This window comes from Silurus meridionalis, chromosome 15 (genome assembly GCF_014805685.1).
Source record: "Silurus meridionalis isolate SWU-2019-XX chromosome 15, ASM1480568v1, whole genome shotgun sequence".
Lineage (NCBI taxonomy): Eukaryota > Metazoa > Chordata > Actinopteri > Siluriformes > Siluridae > Silurus > Silurus meridionalis.
This window is the reverse complement of record NC_060898.1, coordinates 13,967,904-13,994,884: the sequence shown is the minus strand read 5'-3', so window position 1 is coordinate 13,994,884 and position 26,981 is coordinate 13,967,904. Positions and strand designations below refer to the sequence as shown.

At 38.2% G+C, this 26,981-nt stretch overlaps 2 protein-coding genes and 1 long non-coding RNA gene across 10 annotated transcripts in view; 1 reads left to right on the top strand and 2 right to left on the bottom strand.

Annotated features, from left to right (window-relative positions):
• Positions 1–1,886: 1,886 nt before the first annotated feature.
• On the bottom strand, positions 1,887–10,406 carry rad23b (RAD23 homolog B, nucleotide excision repair protein). The gene is made up of 10 exons (XM_046868270.1): positions 10,201–10,406; positions 7,511–7,592; positions 6,656–6,735; positions 5,927–6,138; positions 5,679–5,731; positions 4,920–5,047; positions 4,040–4,175; positions 3,507–3,634; positions 3,149–3,301; positions 1,887–2,756 (listed from the first exon to the last, which is right to left on the bottom strand). Exons 1-10 carry the CDS (start codon positions 10,264–10,266, stop codon positions 2,643–2,645), a joined length of 1,152 nt encoding a protein of 383 aa, XP_046724226.1. The 5' UTR covers positions 10,267–10,406; the 3' UTR covers positions 1,887–2,642.
• Positions 10,407–10,564: 158 nt separating this feature from the next.
• Positions 10,565–11,353, top strand: LOC124398189. Its single transcript, XR_006928028.1, has 2 exons — positions 10,565–10,659; positions 10,776–11,353. It is a non-coding gene; the product is annotated as an uncharacterized LOC124398189 (long non-coding RNA).
• Positions 11,354–17,130: 5,777 nt separating this feature from the next.
• Positions 17,131–26,981, bottom strand: part of znf462 (zinc finger protein 462) — a 42,543-nt gene continuing 32,692 nt past the window's right edge. For 2 of the 8 annotated variants that reach the window (XM_046868262.1, XM_046868263.1), the window contains exons 4-13: positions 26,781–26,939; positions 26,184–26,467; positions 25,946–26,064; positions 25,561–25,746; positions 25,154–25,445; positions 24,698–24,834; positions 22,894–23,117; positions 22,533–22,788; positions 20,758–20,869; positions 17,131–19,886 (exon numbers count right to left, since the gene is read on the bottom strand). In XM_046868262.1, coding sequence (XP_046724218.1) covers positions 19,736–19,886; positions 20,758–20,869; positions 22,533–22,788; positions 22,894–23,117; positions 24,698–24,834; positions 25,154–25,445; positions 25,561–25,746; positions 25,946–26,064; positions 26,184–26,467; positions 26,781–26,939 — 1,920 coding nt within the window. In that variant the 3' untranslated portion in view covers positions 17,131–19,735. Of the gene's footprint in view, positions 19,887–20,753; positions 20,870–22,532; positions 22,789–22,893; positions 23,118–24,697; positions 24,835–25,153; positions 25,446–25,560; positions 25,747–25,945; positions 26,065–26,183; positions 26,468–26,780; positions 26,940–26,981 lie in introns of those variants that run through there. The other 6 variants (XM_046868264.1, XM_046868266.1, XM_046868265.1 and 3 more) reach the window with 6 other exon arrangements.

The window sequence follows — 26,981 nt, the reverse complement described above, 5'->3', positions numbered from 1 at the left end:
TATTGTAAAAGACAAAAAAATAAGCTTTTTTTAAATTTTAAATACAATGCTGATTATTTAGTAATGAAATTCAGTGAACAGCGCCATCTGCAGAACGCATTTATTACTGACAAGCATTTTTTAACTTTCCTTCATTTTTTCTTCTTTAACCACTTTATCCTGGGCACACAGTTTATTAGGCATAAACACATCCTGTATTACATCGGTCCACATACATGCTATGCTTTTGGTGGAAACCAAGGAAACCAGAGACCCCAAGGAAACCCACAAAACTCCTCACTGAGAGTAACCCGAGATCAGGATTAAACCAAGGACCCTGGAGCCATGAGGAAGCAGTACAACCGGCTGCACCACTGAACCACCTGTAAGTCGAGGATTTCCAGTTTTGTGTGAAGTGTTAAAACAAGAAAACGTTCCTTCATTGAACCATTCATGCATTTGAATGGTTGTTACACAGTATGGTATACTGTAGGTACAATTATATTTTATATACATGACTACATTTTGGTGATATGGATGTGAAAAACACCTGACCATTAGTTTCATATGTGCTTTTTGAACACTTATTCCACATTCAGTCCCCATTTGCTGTTATAATAACCTCCACTCTTCTGAGAAGATTAAATTTTGGAGTGTGCATGTGGAGATCTGTGCTCCTTCAGCCACAAGGGTGTTAGTAAAGTCAGGTACTGATGTACGGTGAGGAGGCCTGGGGTTCAGTCAACGTTCCAATTCATCCCGAAGGTATTCATTAGGGTTGAGGTCCGAGTTCTATAGCAGGCAATTTAAGATCTTCTACTTCAAGCCATGTAAAGCACATCTTCATGAAGCTTGCAGTTGGCTTTGTGGACAGGGGCATTGTCATGATGGAACAGGTTTGGGTCTCATAGTTCAGGTTAATGAAAAATGAATGCTACTGACATCCAAAGACATTCTGTACAATTTTGTCGAACTTTGTGGTAACAGTTTGGAAAAGAACCACACAGATGGAAAAGTCAGGTGTCACATTGTCTTTATAGTGTGTATCGAACAGTTCTACAGTTATTTTTATTCTGAAATCATTACCATCACTACACTACAGTGCTCTGTTGCATTTCATTCTATACTGTTGAAAATATAACCAGTTCTGGAAGGCTGATTTGTCCTGTTGCTGATGCGTTGAGTAATACGGCAGCCTCTGCCACCAAAACATACCAAGAGACATTTGGAGAATTTAAACGCCGCTGTTAACTAACCAGCACCTTCAATTCAGCTTCGTGTTTATCCAGACGTCTTTGTAAGAACAAGTGATCTGATCTGAATTCGGACCCTGATCAGCCGATTCGGATTTAATAAATTGTCAGGTTATTCAAGTAATCTCTCAAAAAAAAGATTTAAAGATAAACCCAAAAATAAAAAGTTGTGTAGCACATGTCCTACACACTCGAGACAATCCTCCATTCTTTTCTTCTTCTCATTCTTTCTTCTTGCCATTGTTGATTGAGGTTATACGATTTAAGCAGTTATGCCCTTATGCATTATTTTACAGAAAAGCATTTATTTGTCACATGTACATTACAGCAGAGTGAAATTCTTTCTACACACATCCCTGCAATGTTAGGAAGCTGGGGGACAGAGCGCAGGATCAGCTATGATACAGCACCCTGGAGGGTTAAGGGCCTTGCTCAAGGGCCCAAGAGTGGTAGCTTGGTGAAACTGGGGCTTGGACCCCGACCTTCCAAACAGTAACCCAGAGCCTTAACCACTGACCTACTACTTCCTAAATTTTACAAACATTTTTAATGCATCATTTAAAATCGTTTTTGTTCATCCCCTGATCACTCAAACGCCCCCTGAACGCAGTGCTAATCTGCAGTTCTACTTAACAAGCTTACAGACACATGAAGTGTGTTTATGTTCAAAACTTTTATTTCTTCCTGGAAAAAGGACAGTATATGTGCAGAATGTGGAACTGTCCACACTAATCAAAGTGGAGCATGTGGACATGCCTTTAACCTTTAAAACAAGTTCATGGATTTGCACAGAAAAATCTCTGCATTGCATGCACTACAAAGTAAAGTCTTAACTAAAACAAAATACATACAGCAACTGGGTTGCTTTAAAAATCTTTTTAATGTTTAAAATTGTGTTTCGGGTCCCTATACCTTTCGACTGTGAAACAAGGTATAAACACGAGCGAAAGATTTTTTTTTGGGGGGGCGGGGGTGTTTAAAAAAAAAAATCAACAATGTATGCGCAGCTCAGCCACAATTACTCAGTGATGAAGTAAAATGAGAATGGACCCTATGAACCTGCATTTCAGCAAAAAATAAAATGATGAATTTAAGCCAAAAAAAAAATATCCAGGTCATCAGAGGACATCGTGTGATGAATTTTCTTTTTTTTTTACTTAAATTCCCAATTGAGCAAATGAACATAATTGCCTTTACAAAGCAGATACAGATGAAACAGCCGAGTCATCCAGTGTGTAAAGAAAAATAGATCAAGACTGCCTGTTTAGGGGTTTTATGTATGAATATCATTTTATCTATTTTTGCAGTATGATTAACGGGAAAGGAAGGGGAAAGAACTAAACAAAAAAAGCAGGTGAATTGGGAGAAAAAACAAACAAAAAAAAACAAAAAAAAAAAAAGAAAGAGCTTTTAGTCATCATCGAAGTTCTGTTGTAAAAGGAAATTGGCAGCCAGATTCTCGTTCTTCTCACAAGCGAAGTAGGCCTGAATAACAAGTCCTTCTGGGAATCCAAGCGCCTTTAGCTACAGACATGAGAGAAAGAGTTAGGGGTTAGTGTTTCAGCACTGGTATAAACACACACACAAGCTGAAACACAATGACTATCTGTATCTGAAATTATTATTATTATTACGTGTGTCCATGGTGGCCCCAGAAACAATATTATTTTTTTAATAATGGAGGAAAAACAGGGACTGCTGAATGATTTTTTTTTACACTACAAACAACAAAAGCAGCCTAAAGTCAAAGTCCAGGATAATTAGAGTGTATAGGTTTATCACTGGAAACAAGGTTTTGTATTTGCAGTGTGTCTTTACTTCAGTCTGTAGTGAAGTGCAGAGCCTGAAGGCTGGTCCTAACCCACACAACAGCGCACTATATAGTGAATATGGTGTAGTGTTCCTAAGTGACTCACCCTCTCAATTGCTTCCTTTTCCTGGGGTGTGACCTGGATGTAATTCATGTGCCCACCACCAGCCTCAGAAACCCCCCCTCCCCCTCCTTGCCCTGCTTCCTGCGCAGGTTCATTCAGCATCTGAATAAACTGCTCCTGGTGGCTGCTGATTTGCTAATGGGGAAAAAGTGCACACAACAAAAATAAGGTTATATGACGAGGTGGAAACAAGTAAACGTTTAGTTTTATTTAGGGGAATATAGGAAATTCATAAATATCTGACAAAAGTCACAGTCCTACAGCTACCTGCAGTGTCTGTACACACAAAATAATTGAGGGCTTTGTTTATACCTGCAGTAACTGGGGTGTGTGTGTGTACCTGCAATAACTGGGGGTTCTCTCTGCCGATCTGTTGCAACAGGGCAGGCAGAAGTGAGGGGTTCTGTTGAATGATCTGCCTCATCTGCAGAAACTGAGGCTGATTCCTTAGAAACTCCAGAGGATTAGCTACACACACACACACACACACAGGAAAGTTAATTCAGAAATTATGCATAACACACATATAAACAAGTCTATACATCATTATCTGAAAATGATCAAGAGCCACAATATATCTCATTTTTTCTCTCTCATCATCAATCATTTCCAGCACTGTGTCTTTGGACACCTGACTATACCTCCCAACAGTCATTAATTAATTACACACACACACACACACACACACACACACACACACACACACACACACACACACACACACACACATATATATATATATATATATATATATATATATATATATATATATATATATATATATATATACACACATATATATACACACACACATACATACATATATTTTATCTGTTGTATGATTTATTTTGTTGTGTGTATGAGTGTGTGTACCTGCTGATCCAGCAGTGGGTTGTGTAGGTGTTGTGCTGGATGGAGATGACAGTCCTGTAGAAGCAGCTGGTGTGCCCCCTACTGGAGGTGCAGGATCAGAACTGCCTACATTTCCCTCACTCTCCACTGGCATTCCCTACAAACAAAAATACCCACATTTCAAACTTTTTCCAAGAAGCTATAAATAAAAACAATGCTGCATTAATTTGATCCTTTTTAAACCCTAACCAATGTATCCTCATTTAACCCCTAATACCACAAATAGTCTCTGCTTCTTTGGACTCCAAGTATCACAAGCCTGCATTGAAAATCTATCCATAATCCTCCAGGCACTACTACTACTAATGCCTCCATAATCCCTTCCTCTTTCCTAATCCATCCTTAATCACCTAATTTTAATCTCCATTATCCCTACCTCATTCCTAATAGCTACAAATGCTACCTCATTCTCAATCCATCTAAAATCCCTCATCACTGTGCTTAATTTTTAATCAAACCCACATTTTAATTTAACCCAAATTTTAATCTCTACAATCCCTTTTTCCCCAATTCTTACACAATGCCATCATTATTCCCAATTGCTCAATAAATGCCCTATAATCCTTGACATTCTGCAAATTCCTAATCCAGCCATAATACCTCTATATCAGCTTCGTTTACTCATATTTCCACCTCCCCCCACCCTAATCACATTTTGACCTCTTTCCTCATTTTTTCCCCTCTCAATTCCTAATCTCTCTCATTTCGAACCTTCCTTCATTCTCAATTCCTCCAAGATTCTTTCCTCATTACAAAGTGGTCCTTCTCCCCTTTATCATCTGTAACGTGATCATCTCCCAGTGCTTCTCAGAAGCCCCATTTCATGCCCCACCCCTCTCACCGTGAGCAGGTATTCAACAGCTCGATCTGGGTTGTTAAAGCTGGCACGCAGCGCCGCCACCACCTGCTCTCTCTCATAGCCCATTAACATGATCTCAGTCACCATGTTCTCATACGACTGTCCAGTCACTGCAAACACACAAACAACTCATTATACAGCTCCATCATCCTTAATAAGTATATATTTCAACATGTACACTTCTTAAATAGTACTGCTGCGATCTAATGGCATTCAAGGCCTATATCTTCAGTGCATTTCTCTGTGTATAATGCATTATCGGCTCCAGCGCTATTGTTCTCAGATCCCACGTGTCAGGCTTGTGTGATATAACGGTAGTCTTTACACGATGTTAAATTGCATGACATACAGGTAGTCGTCGACTTACAACCCGTGCAACTTACGACCATTCAACAGTGCGCACCAGCTTCCGGCATCATTTCTCAGTACTGTACATATAGCCTACTCTACTTAGGACCAAATCGTGTTACGACCGATTTGTCGGTCCCAATTGTGGTCGTAAGTCGACGACTACCTGTACTGTGATGTTTTTTGCTGATTAGATTGCATTACGATAACCACCACCCCCTTTCCCCAATCTCACATGTCCACTTAAACCCACTTGCTTTCAGGAAAGGTCAAGTGATTCATTAATGTGAAATTAAATCCATCCTGGTAGGATCACTCCATTAGAGGAATGGTACTGAATGTAAAAGAGAGGTGTTTGTTAAGACTGCAATCTCCCGGTGAAGTGGTCTTTACCCAGGGCCGAAGTCGCCTCCTCGAAAATGTTGACGTTCGTCAGGCTGCCAGAACTGCAGGAGAAAGGAGACGCATATTACAATTAATCAGTATTTGCCCAGCTTGTGTATTAACTTGTAAAATAATGCACAAATAAAACTGGTAGAGCAATCTCAACTGGTGTTAAGTGTGTGTGATGAGTTCTGGGTGTGCCAGTTACTTGATGTATAGGAGATCAGTTTCAGGTGTGTATGACGAATGTATTATACCCGGCAGGTGTAGAAGATGGTGTTTTTTCCTCTGCTGCTTTCTCCTCTTTAACGCTGCTTTCAGATGTGGTGTCAGATGTGGTGTCAGTGGTAGTTGTGGTGGTGGCGGGTGCAGCAGCGGGTGGGACTGTGGGAGTTGTAGTGCTAGATGTGGAACTACTTGATGATGCTGCAGTAGTTGAAGATGGAGTGGCTGCAGGTGCAGCTTTAGGCTGGAAACACAGTTTTTACAATCTGAAAAGCCTTAAATCTACACAGTTCTGCAGAGCATTTGGAACAGGGTTAGCTGATTTTTGCCTCTCTAATCTGTTGCTTTTGGCTAAAATTCTAAATACTATTCCTAAATAAATATTTTTTAGCACTAATATCTTGATACTTTTAGAAAATGACTATTATTAGAATTGCACTTGACTCATTACATTCGGCCTGTACAGAAAACTGCAGAGGCCAATTAAACGCCACGTATCCACATCACGATTTCAGAATAAAACTGGTTGTTATCTACATTAGCCTCATGGCTTGTGCTAAAATGCTAAATAAATAAATAAAATAAATAAAGTGTCACACTGACTACATCACTGCTGATCCACTGTGTTTGGAATGAAAGTTAAGCTTAAGAAACACTACAGCTCTACTCTACCCTTTCTGAATTACTAAAAAAAATAAAAATAAAAAGACAAAAAAATAAAAGGCTAGCGTTCTATTTGATCAGAGAAATTAATTTCTTACCTTTGCTACCATGACAACCACAAAGTTCTTCTCATCTATCTTATACTCCTTTAGCGCAGTGTCATCATTTAGGATTTTACCTGCAGAGCACATCAGCAAAATAATTATAGACAACTTATCAATCATATCTTCATTGTTGCCTGTCTCTTTCTCCCTCTCCAGCTTTCTCAGGCTCTCGTTCAATCTTCTTGTCTCTTTCTCTTACAGTTCATATCTTTCTACTCCTGTCTCCCACTGTCTATGTTAACACACGCACACAGCTGAGAATCTGTTAATAGCGTGACTGGTAGTTCAACAAGAATTTAAAAAAAATGCTTTTGTAGAAACCTTGGTCTTATTTAAGCAAACAGACTCTGGTTAATTCAAATTACATTCTAGTCAAATGAACAAGGTAGGTAATATTATTTCCCTTTATAATCCCCTATAAAGTCCCTTTATAATCCAAGAAAAAAAATTATTAAAAAAGTAAAATAAGAAATTAGTGTCTGATTAGTACCAGAGCAATTGTGTGCATTTTGAGCATTTGCCCATGTTTTGAAATAGATGCTCTCATCTATTTCAAAATAAGTTTGAAGTTCATCAAACCCACATTCTGAGGCAAATACAGAATCTGAAGGAACAAAAGCTCAGTGTTTAATGCTAATAAGTGCACATTAAACATGCAATAAATTCATATAAATAGTTAATTCAGACCTTTCAATTGGAATTCATTTGTCCAGATTGGCAAATGTTTTTGCATGTCTCTCATTTTCTGTCTTTATGCATATATCTGTCAGCCTTTCTCATGCAAACACCCACATCACTCATTTCAAACACTGCTTCTCTCAGGACACAAACACAGAGAGAAAGACAAACCTGCATAGATCAGCTTCTGTCCAGCGACAGGAAAACTCTCCTTCCCTTTCTCATTCTCAATTTTCTCTTTTAACGCCTTTACCTGGAAAACAGACGGAGAGAGATCAGCGGTGCAGTGGCAGTGTGTGCCATGTATACAAACAGCATTATTGTGTGAAATATGTATTTGGGTCGCTATCATTTCTCTTAAACTAAACACTGAGCACTCGAGTCTAACGCTATACACTACAATGATGACTATATAGAGGTCATCCAAAATCATTTCCATTTCTACCATATTATCCAGCTATTATTAGTGCACTACAGCTCACTAAGTGACCACACTACTGCATTTACAGCATACAGTTTGAAACACTGCTCAAGTTTCCACACACACACACACACACACACACACACACACACACCCCAAATAGAGAATGACAAAGCAAAATGTCAGATTTTATCTATGGATACTTAGTTCTCATTTTGTTTGTTAAAGTAACATTTAGCCAGTTAAAGAACAAAATGAGTAATAAACTGTGTCCCAATTACATGTGTACTATAATGCGAAACCTGCACACCTTTAGGGGACACAGGTGTGCTGTTATAGTAAAATACTGAATGGCATGATGAAGCAGAGTTATCGCTACCACACACAGGATGATTTATTTATTGTTCTTTGAGAATCATATCAGCATCAGTGACTGTTCCCAAAGCAAAATAAACATTACCAAAACAGGACATTTAATAAAATCCAACAATGTCACAAAAACAAAAAGGATCCTTTAATATAATAAGCAATCGTTTCAGAAATCTTCCGTAATGACTACCAGATAAGTATTTCATGTATAGAAGTGTCAACTAGAACAATCCTCCAATTGTGTTCCTAGAACAGCACGGTTGCAGATGTTTTCATTCTTATTTAACTACAACTGTTCGACAAAACTCTTTACACGTCATACTTTTAATCGGTTTATAATTGTATTTACGCGATTGTAGAACGGCAGTAAGACTAATTTCAAAATATTTTAAATTGAAATCTGCAAAGTGTACACTCCTGTCCTGAAGACTCGGTCAACAATCATACACAGCATCACACAAGCTTATTAAAGTCTACTTAAAAACAATAATACTTATGTCAACAAATAGAGCAACTGACATGCGAGTTCCTGTGAACGAGTTATTATAGGGTTGATAATGTATCAGAATAAGCACATTAAAATATAAACCTGGGCTTCTGTCAGAGCTGCTGCTGCTATCAAGATATCAACATTTGGTGTCGAAAACAGTTACACAGATATTTTCTTTCTTACATGTACAAGACATAACAGTGAATTTCTAACTGCACATATCCCAGTTTCATAGAAAGTAGGGGTCTGAGTGCACGATCAGCCATGATACAGCACCCCTGGAGCAGAGAAGGTCAAGGGCCTTGCTCAAGGGCCGACACTGGACTTGAACCCCCCCACTTTCCAATAGATAACCCAGAACCCTTAAGAAAAAGAGACTCCTGAAAGAAAGAGACTTTTACTTATCACGTGTACATTGCAGTACAGTGAAATTCTTTGTATATCCCAGCCTTGTTAGAAAGCCGGGGTCAGAGTGCAGCCTCAGCCATGGTACAGCGCCCCTGGAGCAGAGAAGGTCAAGGGCCTTGCTCAAGGGCCAAGAGTGGCAGCTTGGCAATACTAACAACTATTTGTATCCTTGTTATATACAAACATTTGTATTAATAAATCAAATCAATAAGAAAGCTATCACACACGATGTCTAAGACATGAGCGTGATACGAAGAGCTCCTGGAGGCGTGAAAATGATTGACAGTCACTGCAGCTGCACAGGTTCAGGCCCGAGCTCAACTTTATCCCACCTTCATTTCTCTTCAAATATACATTAAAAAAACGACACAAATAGCAAATTTGATTACCAACGTGAGGAGTGCCAGTGCGTATTAAAAAAACTCACAAAAACATATATCGCAAAAACATATAACGAAAATATTGACGATCGGGGTTTTAGCTCGTTCATGATTCAGCCAACTTGCATGTGATCCAGCAGGCCACACAATGCTAGCAAGCTAACGGGACCGTTTTAACCAGAAAGCACAACTAGGCATGTGTTCATAGTTAAAACATTTTTTTTCTCCCAACAAAGGCGTTATTTTCGAAATAAGAAAAAAAAAAAATAAAGATAGGCGCATGTTGGTCCGGGCGTTTTCCTACCAACTAATGAAGGTATAGTTAATTCGCTAGTCAGTTAGCGTTAAGTAGATAATAATTAGCCGAAGGGCAGGACAACTTGCTAACTAATTTAAACTCGGTTCCATTTCCAAATAAGCAGTAAAAACAATTATTGAATCAAAGACTAGGTGTTTGACTACACCAGGACGAGTAGACAAAGTTTACTAAATAACACTAACGTCAACTATGGTAGTATTTTATAGTAGCCTCATGATAGCATGGAGAGTTGAGAATTAGCTGTGCTGCCGCTCTCAACTTTTCTCTCACACCTAAACTAGCGTACAGCGCAGTCATTCTCCGTAAACGCACATAATTCAGGTAAAATACGTTTCCACATGCGGCGAAGTTTACCGTCTGTCACAAACGCGAACTATGTGGGTGTACGTATGGAGTTAGCCTAGCGCGGTCACAAGCCAACTTTGGCGGCCGCGCGTCCCGAGCCCTGGCGCCGTTTGAGTGGCCGTGTCTCACCGTCTCCTCTGCGTCGATGTCAATTTTAAACGTCTGCTGCTGCAGGGTTTTCAGTGTGATCTGCATTTTGGGAGCCGTTTCCGTGCGTGTGGTTGTGTGAAAGTGTAAGGAGAGACTGAGCTTTCCCGAGGTGTGTCCAAGCTATTTTCGCTAGCTCATCACAGCCTGCTCGCCGCCATTACGCTCTCGCCTCTTTCTTTTTTTTTTTTTTTCCCCTTTTTTGCAGCGCATAAACAAACCGCTCTCTATGCGCATGCGCCAAGTGTACCGCTACATACGCGCACGCGCTAACTGTACCGCTCTGTACGCGCGTGCGCCAACTGTACAGCTCTTACCACGCCTGCGCAATACAGCTCTGTGGCGGACGTTTGATTTCATTTAATCAGGAACGCGCCTTTTTTTCCCTAATTGGCTGTAGATGCTTAAAGACAGAGGCTGAAGATTACATGCGTATTGGTGGTATGCAAGTGGTTTAAAATCTTTATTTATTTTACAATAAAAGGATGTTTAAAATAAAACTGAACAATAAAATTGCAAAAGCCTACCATTTAAATTGTACCGTCTGCATTTTTCAGGTACAAAGAAGTAAACACAAGTTCTACAGCAAACTCACAAGATGTCTGCAAATATTAGTACCTACCAACTTTTAATATTATGAATATTAGTTAGTAACATTCTTTTCGGCAAATATCACAGCTTGCGATGGCTTTTTCTAGCCAGCTAGTGATGTCTTATTGTTATATTGATCTAATATTTCTTGTAGAACATTTCTAGTTCTGAGATATTGTTGGACCATCTTGCATGCACACCATGTTTAACATCTACCTACATACATTTCAGCTTGCATTTGTTCAAGCAATTTATGGTGGGGTTTAAAGTATGTTGGTAAACAAAGTAAAACAATATCCTGTTTTAGACTTTTCAGCTTCAGTGTCCTGACTTATGAACAATTTTTTTGCATATACTTAATTAAACAACATGTTATTTCATCTACCTATGCATCTTCAGGCTTAACCATTGTTGGATATTCTCTCTGTAAACACTACCCCCTTTTTTTCTTTTGGTGATTGTGGAAAGAGTTACTTCATTAGCACCTGTTTCTAAAATGTCTCCATGTTGTCTTTTATACTTTTTAACACAGACACATTTACATCTTTTGGGTGATACCCTTATCCAGAGTGACTTACAAACACTAGGCAAAAAAACATCACACACACTAATATTTCGTTGGACCGCCTTTAGCTTTGATAACAGCATGCATTCGCCGTGGCATCTTTGGCAATGTCAACACTTATTCCTATCCAGAGTTCCAGTAATGTTTCACCAAGCTCTTGTATTGATTATGGGAGAGTCGGGCCACTGCACAAAGTCTTCTCCAGCACATCTCAAGGATTCTCAATTAGGTTAAGGTCTGGAATCTGTAAAGGCCAATCCTTGTGTGGAAAAGATGTTTCGTGCTCCCTGAACCACTGAGCCCAATGAATCCTGGCATTGTCATCTTGGAATATACCTGTGCCATCAGGAAAGAAAAAGATATACATGGATAGAATAACCTGGTCATTCAGTATATTCGGGCAGTCAGCTGACCTTATTCTTTGGGCACATAAGGTTTCTGAACTTAGACCTGACCAACTGCAGCAACCACAGATCATAGCACTGCTCCCACAGGCTTGTACAGTAGACACTAGGCATGATGGGTGCAACAGTTCATCCACCTCTCTTCTTACCCTGATGCGCCGATCACTCTGGAACATGGTAAATCTGGACTCATCAGACCACATGACCTTCCATTCCACCAGAGTCTAATCTTTGATTTCACCAAACGTTTAAATGATCGCCGATCACGATCATTCAAGATTTTTTTCCTTAAAGATGATGGTTCCCCACTATCCTTCTAGTGTTTAATAATGCACTGGACAGTTCTTAACCCAATTTTAATAGTTTCAGCAATCTCTTTAAATGTTTTCTTTGCTTGATGCATGTCAATAATTTGACCCTTCTGAAACAGATTAACATCCTTTCCGCGACCACAGGATGTGTCTTCCGACATGGTTGTATAGGAAATAAAAAGCTACTTACTGCATCAGTTAAGGTTAAATAGCTTGTTGACAGCTGAAACATAATCATCCATGCAGTAATTAATGGGAGGCTCTTACCTATTAGCTTATTTAAATCCATACTTTTTCTTTGGACGGGCAGTGTATATCTCATTCATACAGCTGCACAGTTAAGGTATTAAGGGCTTTGCTCAGGTTTGGTGTGGCTGGGATTTGAACTTACAACCGTTGGGCAAAGTCCAATGCCTTACCCACTAAGCTACATATATCAATCAAATTCTTTCTCACATCCTCAGTTAAGTATTTTTTACAGTCTGAAAATCTACAGTTTGTTATTCCTAATGGATATCCTTGATTAAATTCCAATCAAAGCCAATCAAGACCTAATGAGTTAATTAAGTTTTGAGACTTTACACCTGAAGTGTTGTTTTTTATTTTCACACCCCGCAATTTACATTTCATTTATTTTTATGTTAATCAGATATAAGATAACTGCATTAACATTTGGTGTGGAGTTTCTCTTTAGTCATTTTGACATTTTTGAAAAATATTTATCCAGAGGTGCCCATTCTTTTGAATTAGACTGTGTGGTATGTGTGTAACCAGCAGTGATTGTGAAGATGGGCTGCAGGATTGTCATTGAGAGGAACCTGCAGGTAGATAAAATGGTATTGCTTATTCTTACTAATGGAGAAGCCCTGAGAGAGTATAAAGATGGAACCACATTCTTTATAAGTCCTAGATACTCCCCTGTGGGTGGGGCATATGTGCAATTGACTGGACAAATCTAGTACAGAAAAATAAAAGTTTTTATGCAATTAGTAAACTTATATTTGAAACAAGAATATTTCCAAACATTTTATTTTCTAGATTTCTTATAGAATTATCACTTTCCTCAATATGTTTAATAATACTTATTAATTACTGATTTAGATTTACGATTGCATGTAGGTTTTGTTCTTATGTATAAAACTAGAAAATTAGACACAGAGCTCCTAATTTATACCTTAAGTTTAAAAATGTATGGACATTTTTTATTTACATTATAGTGTACAAATGTCCAGTTTGGTGGGTTCTCACTGACCTGGTCCCCTGTCAGTGTGTTCATGTGTAGCAGGAAGAGAGATTAACAAGGTGACAGATGCAGAGTCAATGGGAGGTGATGGCCAACAGGAACTGAACGTTTTCCCAGATAAAAATTCCGCAAAACACGTCACTGTGTTCTCAAGGAGCCGATCCATACGTTGCACTGCCAAACTGCTCCAAGCACTAAACACAACACATTAGGCCGGGTAACTCTGGCCCTAATTGTGAAGTGTACGGAGTTTGCAAATTTTTACATACTTTTGTCCGAATCATACATTTAGTTGCTTTTTGAAATGAAAACAAGTAAAAACACAGCAAACGGCTTTTTTTCCTGCAAAATGCACATATATATTTGATTAACCTAAAAATGTAGCATGTGCAAAAGTCTCAGTAGCATTGCACAAACATGCTCTGCATGGAAGAGTCGTTAAAAGAAAGCTTACATGTGACCTTATCATCAAAGGTCATTTATACAAATTAATTATACAAAACAGTATGTATATTTATAATATAAATCAGAGCCATTTTGAAAAAAGTGGACTGATAAAAAATGATTTGTCCACTTTCATCATAGTTATGTATGCAGTGAAAGGGAATATAGTTAGATGAAAAGGACACCTTGCAAACAGTTAAGCCTGGGGGTAGATCTTTTATTTATGGGGTTATGAATAGATTCCAGTAAATATGGGCAAATTATAGAAGGAAATATGACACAGTCAGTCTAGAAAATGAAGCTGAACAAAGACTTGGTTTTACAACAGAAAAAGAAAAATTAAATCCACTATGAGCTACTACAAGAAATTCAAGCAGAAGCTTTCGGGGTGGCCCTCACAGACTCCTGACTTGAAGATCACAAATGATGTAAATAAATTGTAAACTCGATGTGCATGCCAGACGGTCCAACAATATCTCATAACTAGAAATGATCTGCGAGGCTTAGTGGTTGAAAAATCCTTGAACATAAAAAAATCGATTATGTTAATAATGCTAAATGTTAATTATGATAAATTTCTTCTAATCCATAACTGTACGTAAATACCATTCAACACACAATGCAATTATCATGCCTCAATTACAAGGTGGCATTTCGTTTTTGGATTGTTTGTGTGTCCTTCTATCTGTCCAAGATTCACCTTGGTGAGCTATCTCAAGAAACAAGTGGTTAAATGTTTGTAGTATTTAGAGGAAATTATCGTTGTATCCAGCCCTTGAACTGATAAAAATCCTGGAATAAATCCAAACAGGATCCTCTGCAAGGTCGAAATGCATGTCCAGAATGGTTTCTTTCTATTTTAAGTATATTTCACGGGTGTTTCAGGCAGACAAATTTGTAATAAGTTCCAGGCTTGTAGCCTACTTTAAAGCATTTTTTGCTGTAGAGGTCAAGATTTTGAGATTTTTATTTTCAAAAAATAAATAAATAAAACATGTAACGACCTATAAAAATACAGCAATTAAGTTCAAATCATATGAGTGAAAAGTGTTTAGAAACCTGTCAAGTCTATTTCTATAGCGCTTTTCACAAAAGACATTGTCTCAAAGCAGCTTTACTGAATTTAACAGTTAAGGTGAATGGTGTGTATTTATCCCTGATGAGCAGCCATGGCAACTGTGGCAAGGAAAAACTCCCTTAGATGTTATGAGGAAGAAACCTTGAGAGGAACCAGACTCAAAAAGGGAACCCATCCTTTCACTTACTATTCAGCTTCCTTCATTTATTAGCTTTTACTTGGTCTTAGAGAACACTGACAGCTGTGTGATTGGTTTGGATGAAGCTTTACTCCAGATACATTTCTCCCATTTTACACTGGTGCTGGTGTGTTCAAATTGGTTAAAACCCATGATGCAAAATGGACACTCAAGTCTCAGAAATTAAATTAACTTGCTTTACTTATGACTCTTCAAACCTCACAGTGCATCTGGAAAGTATTTACAGCGCTTCACTTTTTCCACATTTTTTGTTACAGCAAAATACATTAAATTCATTGTTTCTTAAAATTCCACAAACAATACCCCATAATGACAATATGAAAGAAGTTTGTTTGAAATCTTTGCAAATACACATATACACACATACACACACACACACACACACACACACACACACATATATATATATATATATATATATATATATATATATATATATATATATATATATAAACAGAAACACATACATAAGTATTCACAGCCTTAGCTTGAAGCACCATTGGCACTAATTACAGCCTCAAATCTTTGAGTATGATGCTACAAGCTTCTCCAATTCTTCTTTGCAGAACCTCTTAAGCTCCATCAGGTTGGACGTGGAGTGTCGGTGCATAGCCATTTTTAGATCTCTTCAGAGATGTTTAATCGGGCTCTGGCTGGGCCACTCAACGACATTCAGAGAGTTGTCTCATAACCACTCCTTTGTTATCTTGGAAGATGAACCGTCACCCCAGTCTAAGGTCCAGAGCACTCTGGAGCAGGTTTTCATCAGGAATGTCTCTATACATTTCTTCATTAATCTTTTCCTCGATCCTGATTAGTCTCCAGTTCCTGCCACTGTAAAACATCCCCACAGCATGACGCTGCCACCACCATGCTTCAATTTAAAAATGGTATTGGCTAGGTGATGAGCGGTGCCTAGTTTCCTCCAGGCCAAAGAGTTGAAGCTACGTTTCTCATGGTCCGACGAGTCCTTTAGGTGCCAGTGGCTTCCGTCTGGCCAGTCTAGCATACAGGCCTGCTTGGTAGAGTGCTGCAGGGATGGTTATTCTTCTGGAAGGTGGAGCTCTTTTAAAGTGACCATCAGGTTCTTGGTCACTCTCCCTGACTAAGGCCCGTCTCCCCCGATCGCTCAGTTTGGCCAGGTGGCCTGCTCTAAAAAGAGTCCTGGTGGTTTCAAACTTTTTTCATTTACAGATGATGGAGGCCACTGTATTCATTGGGACCTACAATGCTGCAGAAATATTTCTGTACCTGTTATCAGATCTGTGCCTCAAGTCAATCCTGTCTTGGAGATCAACAGACATTTCCTTGGACTTCATGGAATGGTTTGTGCTTCGACATGCACTGGTGACTGTGGGACCTTATATAGACAGGTGTGTGCCTTTCCAAATCATGTTACCTGCAAAGGCTGTGAATACTTATGTACATTATTTATAATTTATTTGTAATAAATTTGCACAGATTTCAAACAAACGTCTTTCACGTTGCCATTATGGCGTATTTTTTGTAGAATTTTGAGGAAAATAATGAATTTAATCCATTTTGGAATAAGGCTGTACATAACAAAATGTGAAAAGAGTGAAGTGCTCTGAATACCCTGAATAAATTGAGCTAAGCAATGTCTACAAAGCAGCGCTAGGCACTTAAGGGGAGCTGTAGAAGTCAGGGCTACATGTAAAAAACTCAGATAGAGCTGTATGCTAGACAGAAAGGCAATGCAAAATCCCCAGTTGACAACAAGGACCTGCAAGAAGGTTTAGCTGCCACGTGAGAGATACATCGTTTTACTCTGCAGCATGCACTGCATGGAGGAGTCATTAGATGGAAGCATAACATGAGACCTAATCACAAAAGTCATTATTAACTTAATTAATTACAGTACTTTAACTCATTATTCATGTTGGTGATAAATGCTTTACAAATCAGGTTTACAACAACACCACAATAAACCTGCACATTCTCTTTCCCTTTCACCAATTTTAAACTGAATGCTGGTGAAAATCATAAAAAAAAAATCTAAATTCAAAATCCTGTTAAAACCCATTTTGAGTGGAGGAGAATAACGCAGACCTGTGCGTTTCTCGTTATCTGATAACTTTATTAACAAGTTAAAAAAAACCCGATGAATTACAATATTTACAGAATATCCAGAAATCAAAGTGTAAACAACAAACTTCTAGTCAACGTCACGGGTTTCACAGGAAGGCGAGATGGAGGGGCTCCAAACAAAACAAACAAACAAGCAAACAAACAAAATTCTAAATCATATGTACAACAATCCAGTGTGTTCAGAATTCTAACGGGTTTCTATCTTTTACAAACTTTTAGGCTTATAAAGAAAGAAACTTTTTTTTTTTTTTTTTTTTTAAAGGTAGAAAAGTCTTTCCTATAACCACACAAAATGACTTTTTTTTTTTTTTTTTTTGTTAAATATGACGACACACACACACACAAAGAAAATCCCACCACATTCCCAAACACTTGACATGAAGCTTCTGTTTAAAAATAAAATAATAATAACTTCCCAGATTACCCAGAATATAGCTCGATTTTCCTTCCTCACTTATAAGACAGGTGCGGAAAGATGAGTACGAGGTGTTTTTTTTTCCTCCATCAGTGATGTCACGGCTCCTGATGTTTTCTGTTTCGTTATCAAAAATGTGTTATATACGAAACAGTTTCTGAATGACGTTTGCTTTGCTGCACACAGATGTGCTGAGTAACGGTGTAATACTACAATAGAAATGTTACATGCACAGTCAATTATTACAATATTTTGTTTAAAAAAATTTACTAATATATTCTGAGAATTCTCTGAGAATTCTGGGATTGCTGTAGAACAGGTCGAAATTTCTCTCACATTTATCCCAAAACAGTATCTTAGATTTTGGGATGCAAATGTATTGTATTTAAACTGCACCAAATTGTGTTTAAAAAGAAATGGAGCAAAATGACATAAAAAAAAAGTCAAAATAATAATAATAATCATAATAATAAGGCTTCAGGGTTTTTGAGCAGCAACTTTCATCGCATACAATCTATTCATTGTATCTTTGAGGAGAAACATAAAAACAATTATTTAAATAAAACAAATGTTATTATTGTAGTAATTGCTTGTTGGGACGAGCTGCTCGATATAAAATAGCTAAACCCAAAATGCTACTTTTCTTCAGTTCTTGTTTCCTGTAATCATGCACAAAAAGAAAATGATAAATTTGGAGCAATGGAGTTGAAGGTGCTTTAAGTTATTACATAAACTTTTTTTCTTGTTTGTTTTGCTTTCATATATGACGGAGTGCAGGAACATGCCTTAAAAATAAAAATAAGAATTAAAAACAGAATAAAACTACAGTAGCAATTTGCTACAAAACTTTGGGGCCCAGTGTTTGTCCATATACAAAAACAAAACAAAAACAAAAAAACAAAGCAAAAAAGAAATTAAATAGAAATAAAAATCAACAAACGTCTGATACAAATAAGATGGAGACTATTCCTGAAGGAATTCAGCTACAGGATTAAAGATTAACACAAGGCTAAAAATGTAAAAAAAATATTGAATCTGTAAGTCAGCGTTCGGGTCAAATCACACAACCTGTGTGTCAGGTGTTAGAGAATCGTCACAGCTTTGTGTCTGAATCGCAAAAATGAGGACCACTCCGTCATTTTAGTGTTCGAAAGCTGTTAAAATCACAGTGTTTATGGGTTGCAGGGGAAATAATAATGCTGGGTCACAAATATAGCTGTTAAAAAAAAAAAAAAAAAAACAAACTTGTGGATGTAATAAAATGGATACAAGCGAACGAAGGCTCACAGAAATAGAGTCGTAATATTATCATATTTAAATACTTATTTAAATCTGTAATTTAGTGTCTTGAACAAATATAATAACTCTGAATTGGTGTTTGGAACGGCCAGTAATTCCTTAACGTACTGTAATCAAATTATATGTAATATAATTAAATGAGAAACATTTTAAAACTTATTCGAATTGACTTTTTTGCCACTTTGACTTTTTGCCACTTGACTTTTTTGCCAAAAAAAAATGGTATATGTAATTTATTGGGTTGGTAAAATAAAGACCAACATATCCATAATATAATAAATATAACTGTCAGCATCTAAATGTCCAATCCTACATATTGTATTTAGGATAAAATCCACATCAATTTTGACTAATATAAAGTTTACATGGGGCATTTTGGATCGCTGTATTAAAGGATCACATACTTTAATACAATTCCAGGAGAATTAATCTTTTGGAACACTTTACCCTGTGCAGGTTTGAAATTTTTTTTTTTTTTTTTTTTTTAACCTTTAACATATTTAGCATTAAGAACGAAATTTTTTGTGTTACCTTACAGGAAGCGTTTATTTGACCTGAACAAAGTCCTTACAGATTCATCACTATTGGTTACCAATATATTATTAGCATCTGTCCTATGGGACCAAGTCACACTTTTTAAAGGATCAGCGATTTAACACACAGCTAGGATGTAACACAACCTATAGAACCCATGTTTAACACTTAAAATCTAACAATGCTTCAAAACCATGAACAGTTTTGCTTTTTTTCCTCACTTTTTTTTTGTCAAGTGTCCATGAAGCAGCCTATTTTTTTTTTTTTAACAACAAACCGTACACCATTATAACACAGTACATTTCTATACGTCATTTTTGGTCTCTCAATCTTCCTCATTCTGTACAGAACTCTCCGATTGGTTCGACTGATACTCTCTCTCGACTTCTGTAGTGTTAGCTGATTGGTCGATGCCTCCATCTGTTATTGTTAATGAGGCAACTGGGCTCATTGCTCTCATGTTGCTATTAACAGTCCTGAAAAACAAAACAAACGTATTCAGCTGAATTATAGTAATTCTAATAATAATTATTATTATAACAATAAGAAGAGGAAGAAAAAGAATAAGGAGGAGGAGAATAAAAACACCAGTAATATTTAATGTTGAGCGCAGCATTTTCGGGGGCCAAGCACCCAGACTCAGCATGCAACTGATGCCTAAGCAGTAAAATTCTCTTGGGTACATTCAGGGTGTGGCCCTAAAGATCAGATCATGGTTTCCATAGATAAGATATATCCTCACCCCTAATCATGCATATCTAAGATGCATCCTCACATCCTGTTTTTTGCATTTGGCATTTACATGAGAATAGTCTTATATATCGAAATTTGATTTGGTCGAGACAGGTCAAAATGATATAATCCAAATCTAGTGAAGATGACAAAATCAAAGATAGGGGAACCTAATATGGTGAAAATGGTCATAGCCTGTGCTTATTCAAGAGGAATCTGGGTAGGCTTTTACATTTTGGACACAGTTAAAAAGTTATCTTTAAACGTACACCCAAATAAGGCCCAAATTTGACCTGATGGTGGCACTAGAGCGTTGGCAGCAAATGACCCATAAATTGTCTTTGACCCTCCTAATCTTCAGCCATTTTTTTATTTTTATTTTTTTTAACACCAGATAGACAACCTCCCTAAAGCAAGAAAATGGGGAAAGAAAGAAAAAAAAGAAAAGGTAAAATAACAGGGTGCCTACAAGCCTTTGGTGCTTGGCCCCCTAATAATAATAATAATAATAATAATAATAATAATAATAATAATAATAATAATAATGATAATAATAATGTATTTTCTGTGGTGGTTTTAATAGTAATTGGACATGAGTGAAGGCCAGACACTCACATGCCGTGGCGGAGAACATGTCGTTCCCATTCCAAACTAAGAGAAAAAGTTCGCCCACAAAACTCACATGGAAACTTTTTCCCTGTACTTGGAGAACACGCCGTCACTGTTTCTGTAACAACGCACCATCCCAAACCAGACAAAGGAAGAGAGAGGGATAGAAAAGACAGAGATTGAGACAGAGATAGACAGAGAGAAAAATAAAGAGACAGACAGACAAACAGGAGCGAGAAAGAAAGAGAAAGACATGATCAGAGAGAAACGGAGATGGGGATGAGAGAGAGAGAGAGAGAGAGAGAGAGAGAGAGAGAGAGAGAGAGAGTCAGTAGTTTAAGTGTAATTAGTTGGAAAGTGACAATTCTTATAATGTTGCCTCTGTACACCAACAACAATGGGTTTAATATGGATCTTTAATACAAGGAGTTTAATAAATATATTGTATTTAGGAAGTATAGCCAATTCTACCGGGTCAGATGGAATTGGACAAACTAACATGCTGTATATAAGAATTTTTTTATTCTAATAGTGGGTTACAAATCATTTACAGGACATCACCAAAGGCAGAGTTTTCTCTTTCAGATGCTTTGCCTCACTGCAGTGCCCTTCAATTATTGCTTGTGTGTGGGACTTTCTGTGTTCAGTTTTGACTTCAGTGAGTGAAAGACGTTTAATTGTAGCCAGGTGAACGACTCAGCTCAGGGGTTGCTTTCATAGTATGTATTTTATTTAACTGTACTGTAAATGTGACTGAATGTAAGCAGAAAGTATAGAATTCACCCTCATTCTTTTATCAGCAGTCGTATCATCAAAATAAACCTGGTTCCACTGAAAGCCATACATGCCCGTACCATAACTCTGCCTCCACCATGTGTGATAGATGATGTGGTATGCTTTGGATCCTTTCCTTCTATACTATTCTCTTCCCATCAATCTGCTACTACAATCTGGTTCATCTTGGATTCATCTGTCTAACTTTTTTTATTTTTTTTAAAACTGGGCTGGCTTTTTTAGATGCTGTCTAGCATTCTAGTCTGTCCTTTCTGTTGAAGAAAATCCTCTGTGTTTACATTCATGAAGAAGTTTCTAATTGCAGACCCTGACAATACGTCTGCCTCCTCGAGAGTATTCTTGACTCGGCCATATATTTTGCGACTGGGTTTTTTCTTCACCAAGCAAACAATTCTGAAAAACGTTGATTGTCTCTGTTACTCCTGTTAAGTTTTTGTTATTTTTTTAGTCAGCTCTTGTTAATTTTGTATAGCCTAACCATCCTTCCAATCAACACCTTTTTGGACTCCATATTCAGTAAACAGCTACCAAATGCAAATCCTATCTACTTTATATCCTGAACCTGTGAGAAAACAAGCCACATCAAGCCATGAAACTGCTTATCAGTCAGTTGTCCAAAAACATATGTGAAAATGGTTGCAATTACTAAATGGTTAATGCAATATCTTTGTTAAACCTTTAAATTAAAGCTGAACATCAATGAATCAATCACACCACGATTGCTTTATTTCAAATTCATTACTGTGGTATACAGAGGCACAAATGTGCAAATTGTCACTGTCCACGTACTTGAGGACTTGTATATATATTGTTTTTAAAAAAAATAATTGTTTATTAACACTTGTAATTTCATTAGAATTCACGTTTCCAGTTTGTTAGTACTGTTTATGTTTTAAATAAAAGGGTATAACTCAAGTGATAGCATTTTAATGAAAACATAATTATAAAATAATTTTATGTCTGCAGTAATGTAGTCTATTGTTTACCTGCCATCTCTGCTTCCTGTTTACTCTCTTCCTGTGTGGCTGTCATTTCATCCTCCAACTCTTTTTCCTCTTCTCTTTCTGCCTCCTCGGTTTGCTCCTCCTCATCATAATCATCGTCATCATCAATGGCCATCAGTTCATCTTGTTCTTCCTCTTCCTCCCTCAGTTCCTCTTCCTCTTCACTGTTTATTTTCTCTTTCAAAACATCCAGCTGGTCCAGATTCACTCGGCCCATCAGCTCGAAGTTACGGATCACCTGGTAGCAAAAGCAGAGCATAAATAGACAACTTTACAATCAGCATACAAAGTGAGAAACCATCAACCTGTGCCATGCTGTTTGGGACTGAGGATGGAGACTGACCTTGTGCTCGTCTCGCAAGTGATCCTCAAGCTGCTGCTGGTCTTTTGTGTCGTAATAACAGAGTCGACACTCATATGGTTTGGGCTCATCGTGTTTGTCGATGTGCTGCTGCAGACTGTCGCCACTCGAACATGTAAACGTGCACTTATGACAGCGAAAGATTAAGCCGTCTAAGTGACGAGACAGCTTAGAGCGAGACACTTCCAGAGGGATCACTCTCTCTTCTGGGGGGACAGAGAGAGAAATGATGATCAGGTCTATGGTCTAGAGAAGCCTGGATAAGAAGTTGTAGATTTGTAGTGTTGAGGTCACTGGTGTAAGGGACGATGATGCAGTGGATGCCATGGACATGTAATGGACAGTGCTATAGTGAACAGTGTATTGTAGTGGACAGTGATATAGGATGTGGTGTAATGCACAGTGGTGTAGTGGACAGATGTGCAGTAATGGGTGTTATAGAGGACTGATGTGTAGTGTATGATGGTATTTAGGATGGTGGTTTACTGGACAGATGTGCCCTGGACACTTACAGTACTTTCAGAAAGTATTCACTTTTTTTTTATTTTGTTATATTGCAGCCTGATACTACAATCGTTTAAATTCAATTACAGCCTCAAGTCTTTTTTAGGTATGATGCAACAAACTTTGCACACCTGGATTACAGGATTTTTGCTAATTTTCTCAAGATGGGTCAGGTTGGATGGGGACTGTCAGTGGACAGTCACTTTCAGGACTCTACAGAGATGTTCGATAGGGTTCAGGTCAGGGCTCTGGCTGGGCCACTCTAGGACATTCACAGAGTTGTCCCTAAGCCACTCCTATGTTGTCTTGTAGGAACCTTCAGCCCAGATTTAGGTCTTGAGTCACGTTTTTATTGAGGACATCTCGGTACTTCAATATTCAGCTTTCCCTCAACTCTGACAAGTTGGCAAATTCCTTCTGCAGAAAAACACCCCCACAGCATGATCCTGCCACCATCATGCTTCACTGTTGGAATGGTTTTGGGAAGGTCATGAGCAGTGACTGGTTTCCTCAATGTTAAATACTAATGGCAAATAGATCAATCTTGGTTTCATTGGACCAGAGAATCTTGTTCTACAGTCTGAAATTTGTTCAGGTGCCTGATGGCAAACTCCAGACAGGCTTCCATGGTTTGCACCAAGGAGAGGCTTCCATTTGATTTTAAATTATGGGGGGCACTGTGCTTTTGGGAATCTTCAGTGCAGCAATTCAACAGGCAGTTCCTTGTGACTACATGGCTTTGTTTATGCTCTGATATACATTCTCACCCGTGAGGCCCTCTATAGAGAGGAGTGTGCCTTTCCAAATCATGTCATCATTAAACTTTTCTACAGGTAGACAAGAGTCAAGGTGTAGAAACATATCAGAAACAATCAAGAGAGGCACCTGGGCTAATTTTCAAGTAGGGTCTGCGAAGGGTCTGAATACTTATGTTTATGTGATATTTCATTGTTTTGTTTTTTTTTGTATTTAAAAAAAAAAAACCACATGGACATTTCTAGAATTCTGTTCTCACTTTGTCATTATAAGGTACTGAGTGTAGATTAATGAAAAAAATCTATTAGAACGATCAGGCTGCAGCATATCAAAAGTGAAAAAAGTGAAAGGGGTATGAATTCTTTCTTAATGCACTGTATATAATAGGATATTGGTGCAGTGGACAGATGTGCAACATGTGTATATGTAGTGTACGGTGGTGAACAGCTAGCTAATGTAGTGGAGTGGAGCTAGTGTAGTGTAGTGGGTATTGAGGAAGGTGGTATAGTGGACATAGTGTCCATACCTCGGTGAAGGAGGACATGGTCAATCATATGACTCTTGGACTTGGTGTGATAAAGACAGAAAGGACAGCGCAGTTCTCTCAGTCCATCGTCAGAGGGAGGACTGTGTCCAGCCTCCACATGCATGGTGAAGGTGGACCTGCAAAGGCAAAGACCAAATGAATACCAAAACAAACATTGGGTTTGTTTTAAACACAAAACATCAATCAAATAAACACCAAAGGGAAAAACTATATCCCCAGTGTGTCAAACGCCAAGAGCAAACACCCAAATAAACATCAAACCAAACGTAAATACATGCCCCAAAATCAAAGCAATGAAAACAATAAAATAAAAATCAAAGCAAACACAACAAACACCAAAACAAACATTAAAGTGTACATCAAAACAAACACCACGAAAAACTCAGTGATTTTTATTTGTTGTTATAATGATGATGATGATGATGATGTAGTTACTTGTAGCAGGTGAAGAAGGAACAGTCTTTGCACTTGAAGAGTTTCTTTCCTCCGTGCCGATCTCGGTAATGTCTCCTCAGACTCTGCATATAACCTGAGCTGAACTCACAGAATTCACAGGTTAGGTTGGCTTCAGGGCGAACCAGAGCTGCCCCTAATGCCTCTACCCCAGTCGACGGGGAAGGCCCAGGAGAAACCGACAAGAGTGTGGGTGGTGCCTGATTACGAGACGCCAACTGGTAATGACTCAACTGCTGCTGAACGTCTGGGGGCTCCAAATATGTCAGGGAATCTGAGAGATGGGGAGAGAGAGAGAGAGAGAGAAAGAGAGAGAAGAATAATTGTCTATGAGTGTCATTACTGGTCTAAATGTGTGAACTTTGATTAAGTATAGTGTTGGTACGTACCGTTGGTGGCAGCATCACTAGGTGTGTGTGGTGTATTGTTATGGGAGTGTGTGGTGCGCAGGGCGGCTCGGGCTCTCAGCCGGGGCAGTGTAAGAGTTTCTCCGTGTTCTTGCAGTGAGTGATCCTTCAGCTGACTGATCGTCATCGTCGAGAATGGACATGAGATGCACTTATACGTGTTCTCACCTAAAGCATGACAACAAACAACCATCAGCAACAAGACTGCAATAATCATTACTATTAACTATTAACACCTGGAAACACATTAGAGACCAGGTGTGTGGTTGTGTATGAGTTGGTTGTGCACGAGTGTGAGAGCGAGAGAAATATTTGTGTGTATTTACCTGCATGCATTCTTTGGCACTGCGTGTGTGTGTTTGTGTACCTGCATGTGATTTGTGCAGGTGACTCTTCAGGCGGCTCAGGTAGGCTGATTTAAAGGGACAGAGTTTACAGCGGAATGGTTTGTGATGTCCATGATGAGATTGAATGTGTCGATCCAGGCTAAGGAAATAAAAATAAGACAGTTACAGAAGTCAGTTCCATTCTTACATTTTCCTAACATTATATATATTTATATATAAGTATAAATTGGCTGTTATTTTGGAGATTTCTCGCCATACTTGTGTCTGAAAGCTGACTGGAACTGACAGTACTGGCAACTGTACTTGTCATCTCTGTTGAACATTGCCGTGGCCGAATGACTTCGTTCATGAGATCGTAGTCCCTGCATGGACATGAAAACTCTATCGCACATATCGCACCGGTGCTCCGGAACCCTATCCGCGATATCCGTCGCCACGGTGACCAACATGCCATCACCAGTTACGGTGGGAACAGTGTCTGTAGTGACCGCATCCTCCATGCTACCGTTGGCGATGCCGTCAGAAATTTCCACCACTCCCTGCTGTCAGAGGAAAGTGATTTACATACACACACACTATATACATACATACATACACACACTATATATAATTGTACATAACTGCATTCATTTTATATATATATATATATATATATATATATATATATATATATATATATATATATATATATATATATATATATATATATATATATATATATATATTAGCTGGTCATATGTCTGATTGTGAAATAAAGCCTGCCAAATTTAACCAGTACTAACAAAAATATGGTAGCTTTTAAAAAAGTAAACAAAAAAGATCATAGCATGATGCAATTTCATGTATGATGCGAACCATAATAGTGTCTCTTTTTACCGCTACATGGCCTTCTTTGGCTTCTCCATACTGAACGTGCTTCCTCAAATGGTTGCAAATAGCCCTAAGGGTCGGGTGAATCTCAACGCAAAAGTTGCACCTGTAGCCAATGGGGGCTTTTTCGGCTAAGCCATCCATCTGTGAAACAAGTGAAGACCCATTAAAATGATCACTTTCATA

Excerpts from the sequence above, each read along its gene's own strand:
- rad23b (XM_046868270.1), bottom strand. The coding sequence starts at position 10,266 with ATGCAGATCACACTGAAAACCCTGCAGCAGCAGACGTTTAAAATTGAC. Across the intron at positions 4,176-4,919 it reads CTGTTGAATACCTGCTCACG|GGAATGCCAGTGGAGAGTGA; the intron begins GTGAGAGGGGTG and ends TTTTGTTTGTAG. Across the intron at positions 3,302-3,506 it reads AGAACCCCCAGTTATTGCAG|CAAATCAGCAGCCACCAGGA; the intron begins GTACACACACAC and ends TTTCCCCATTAG.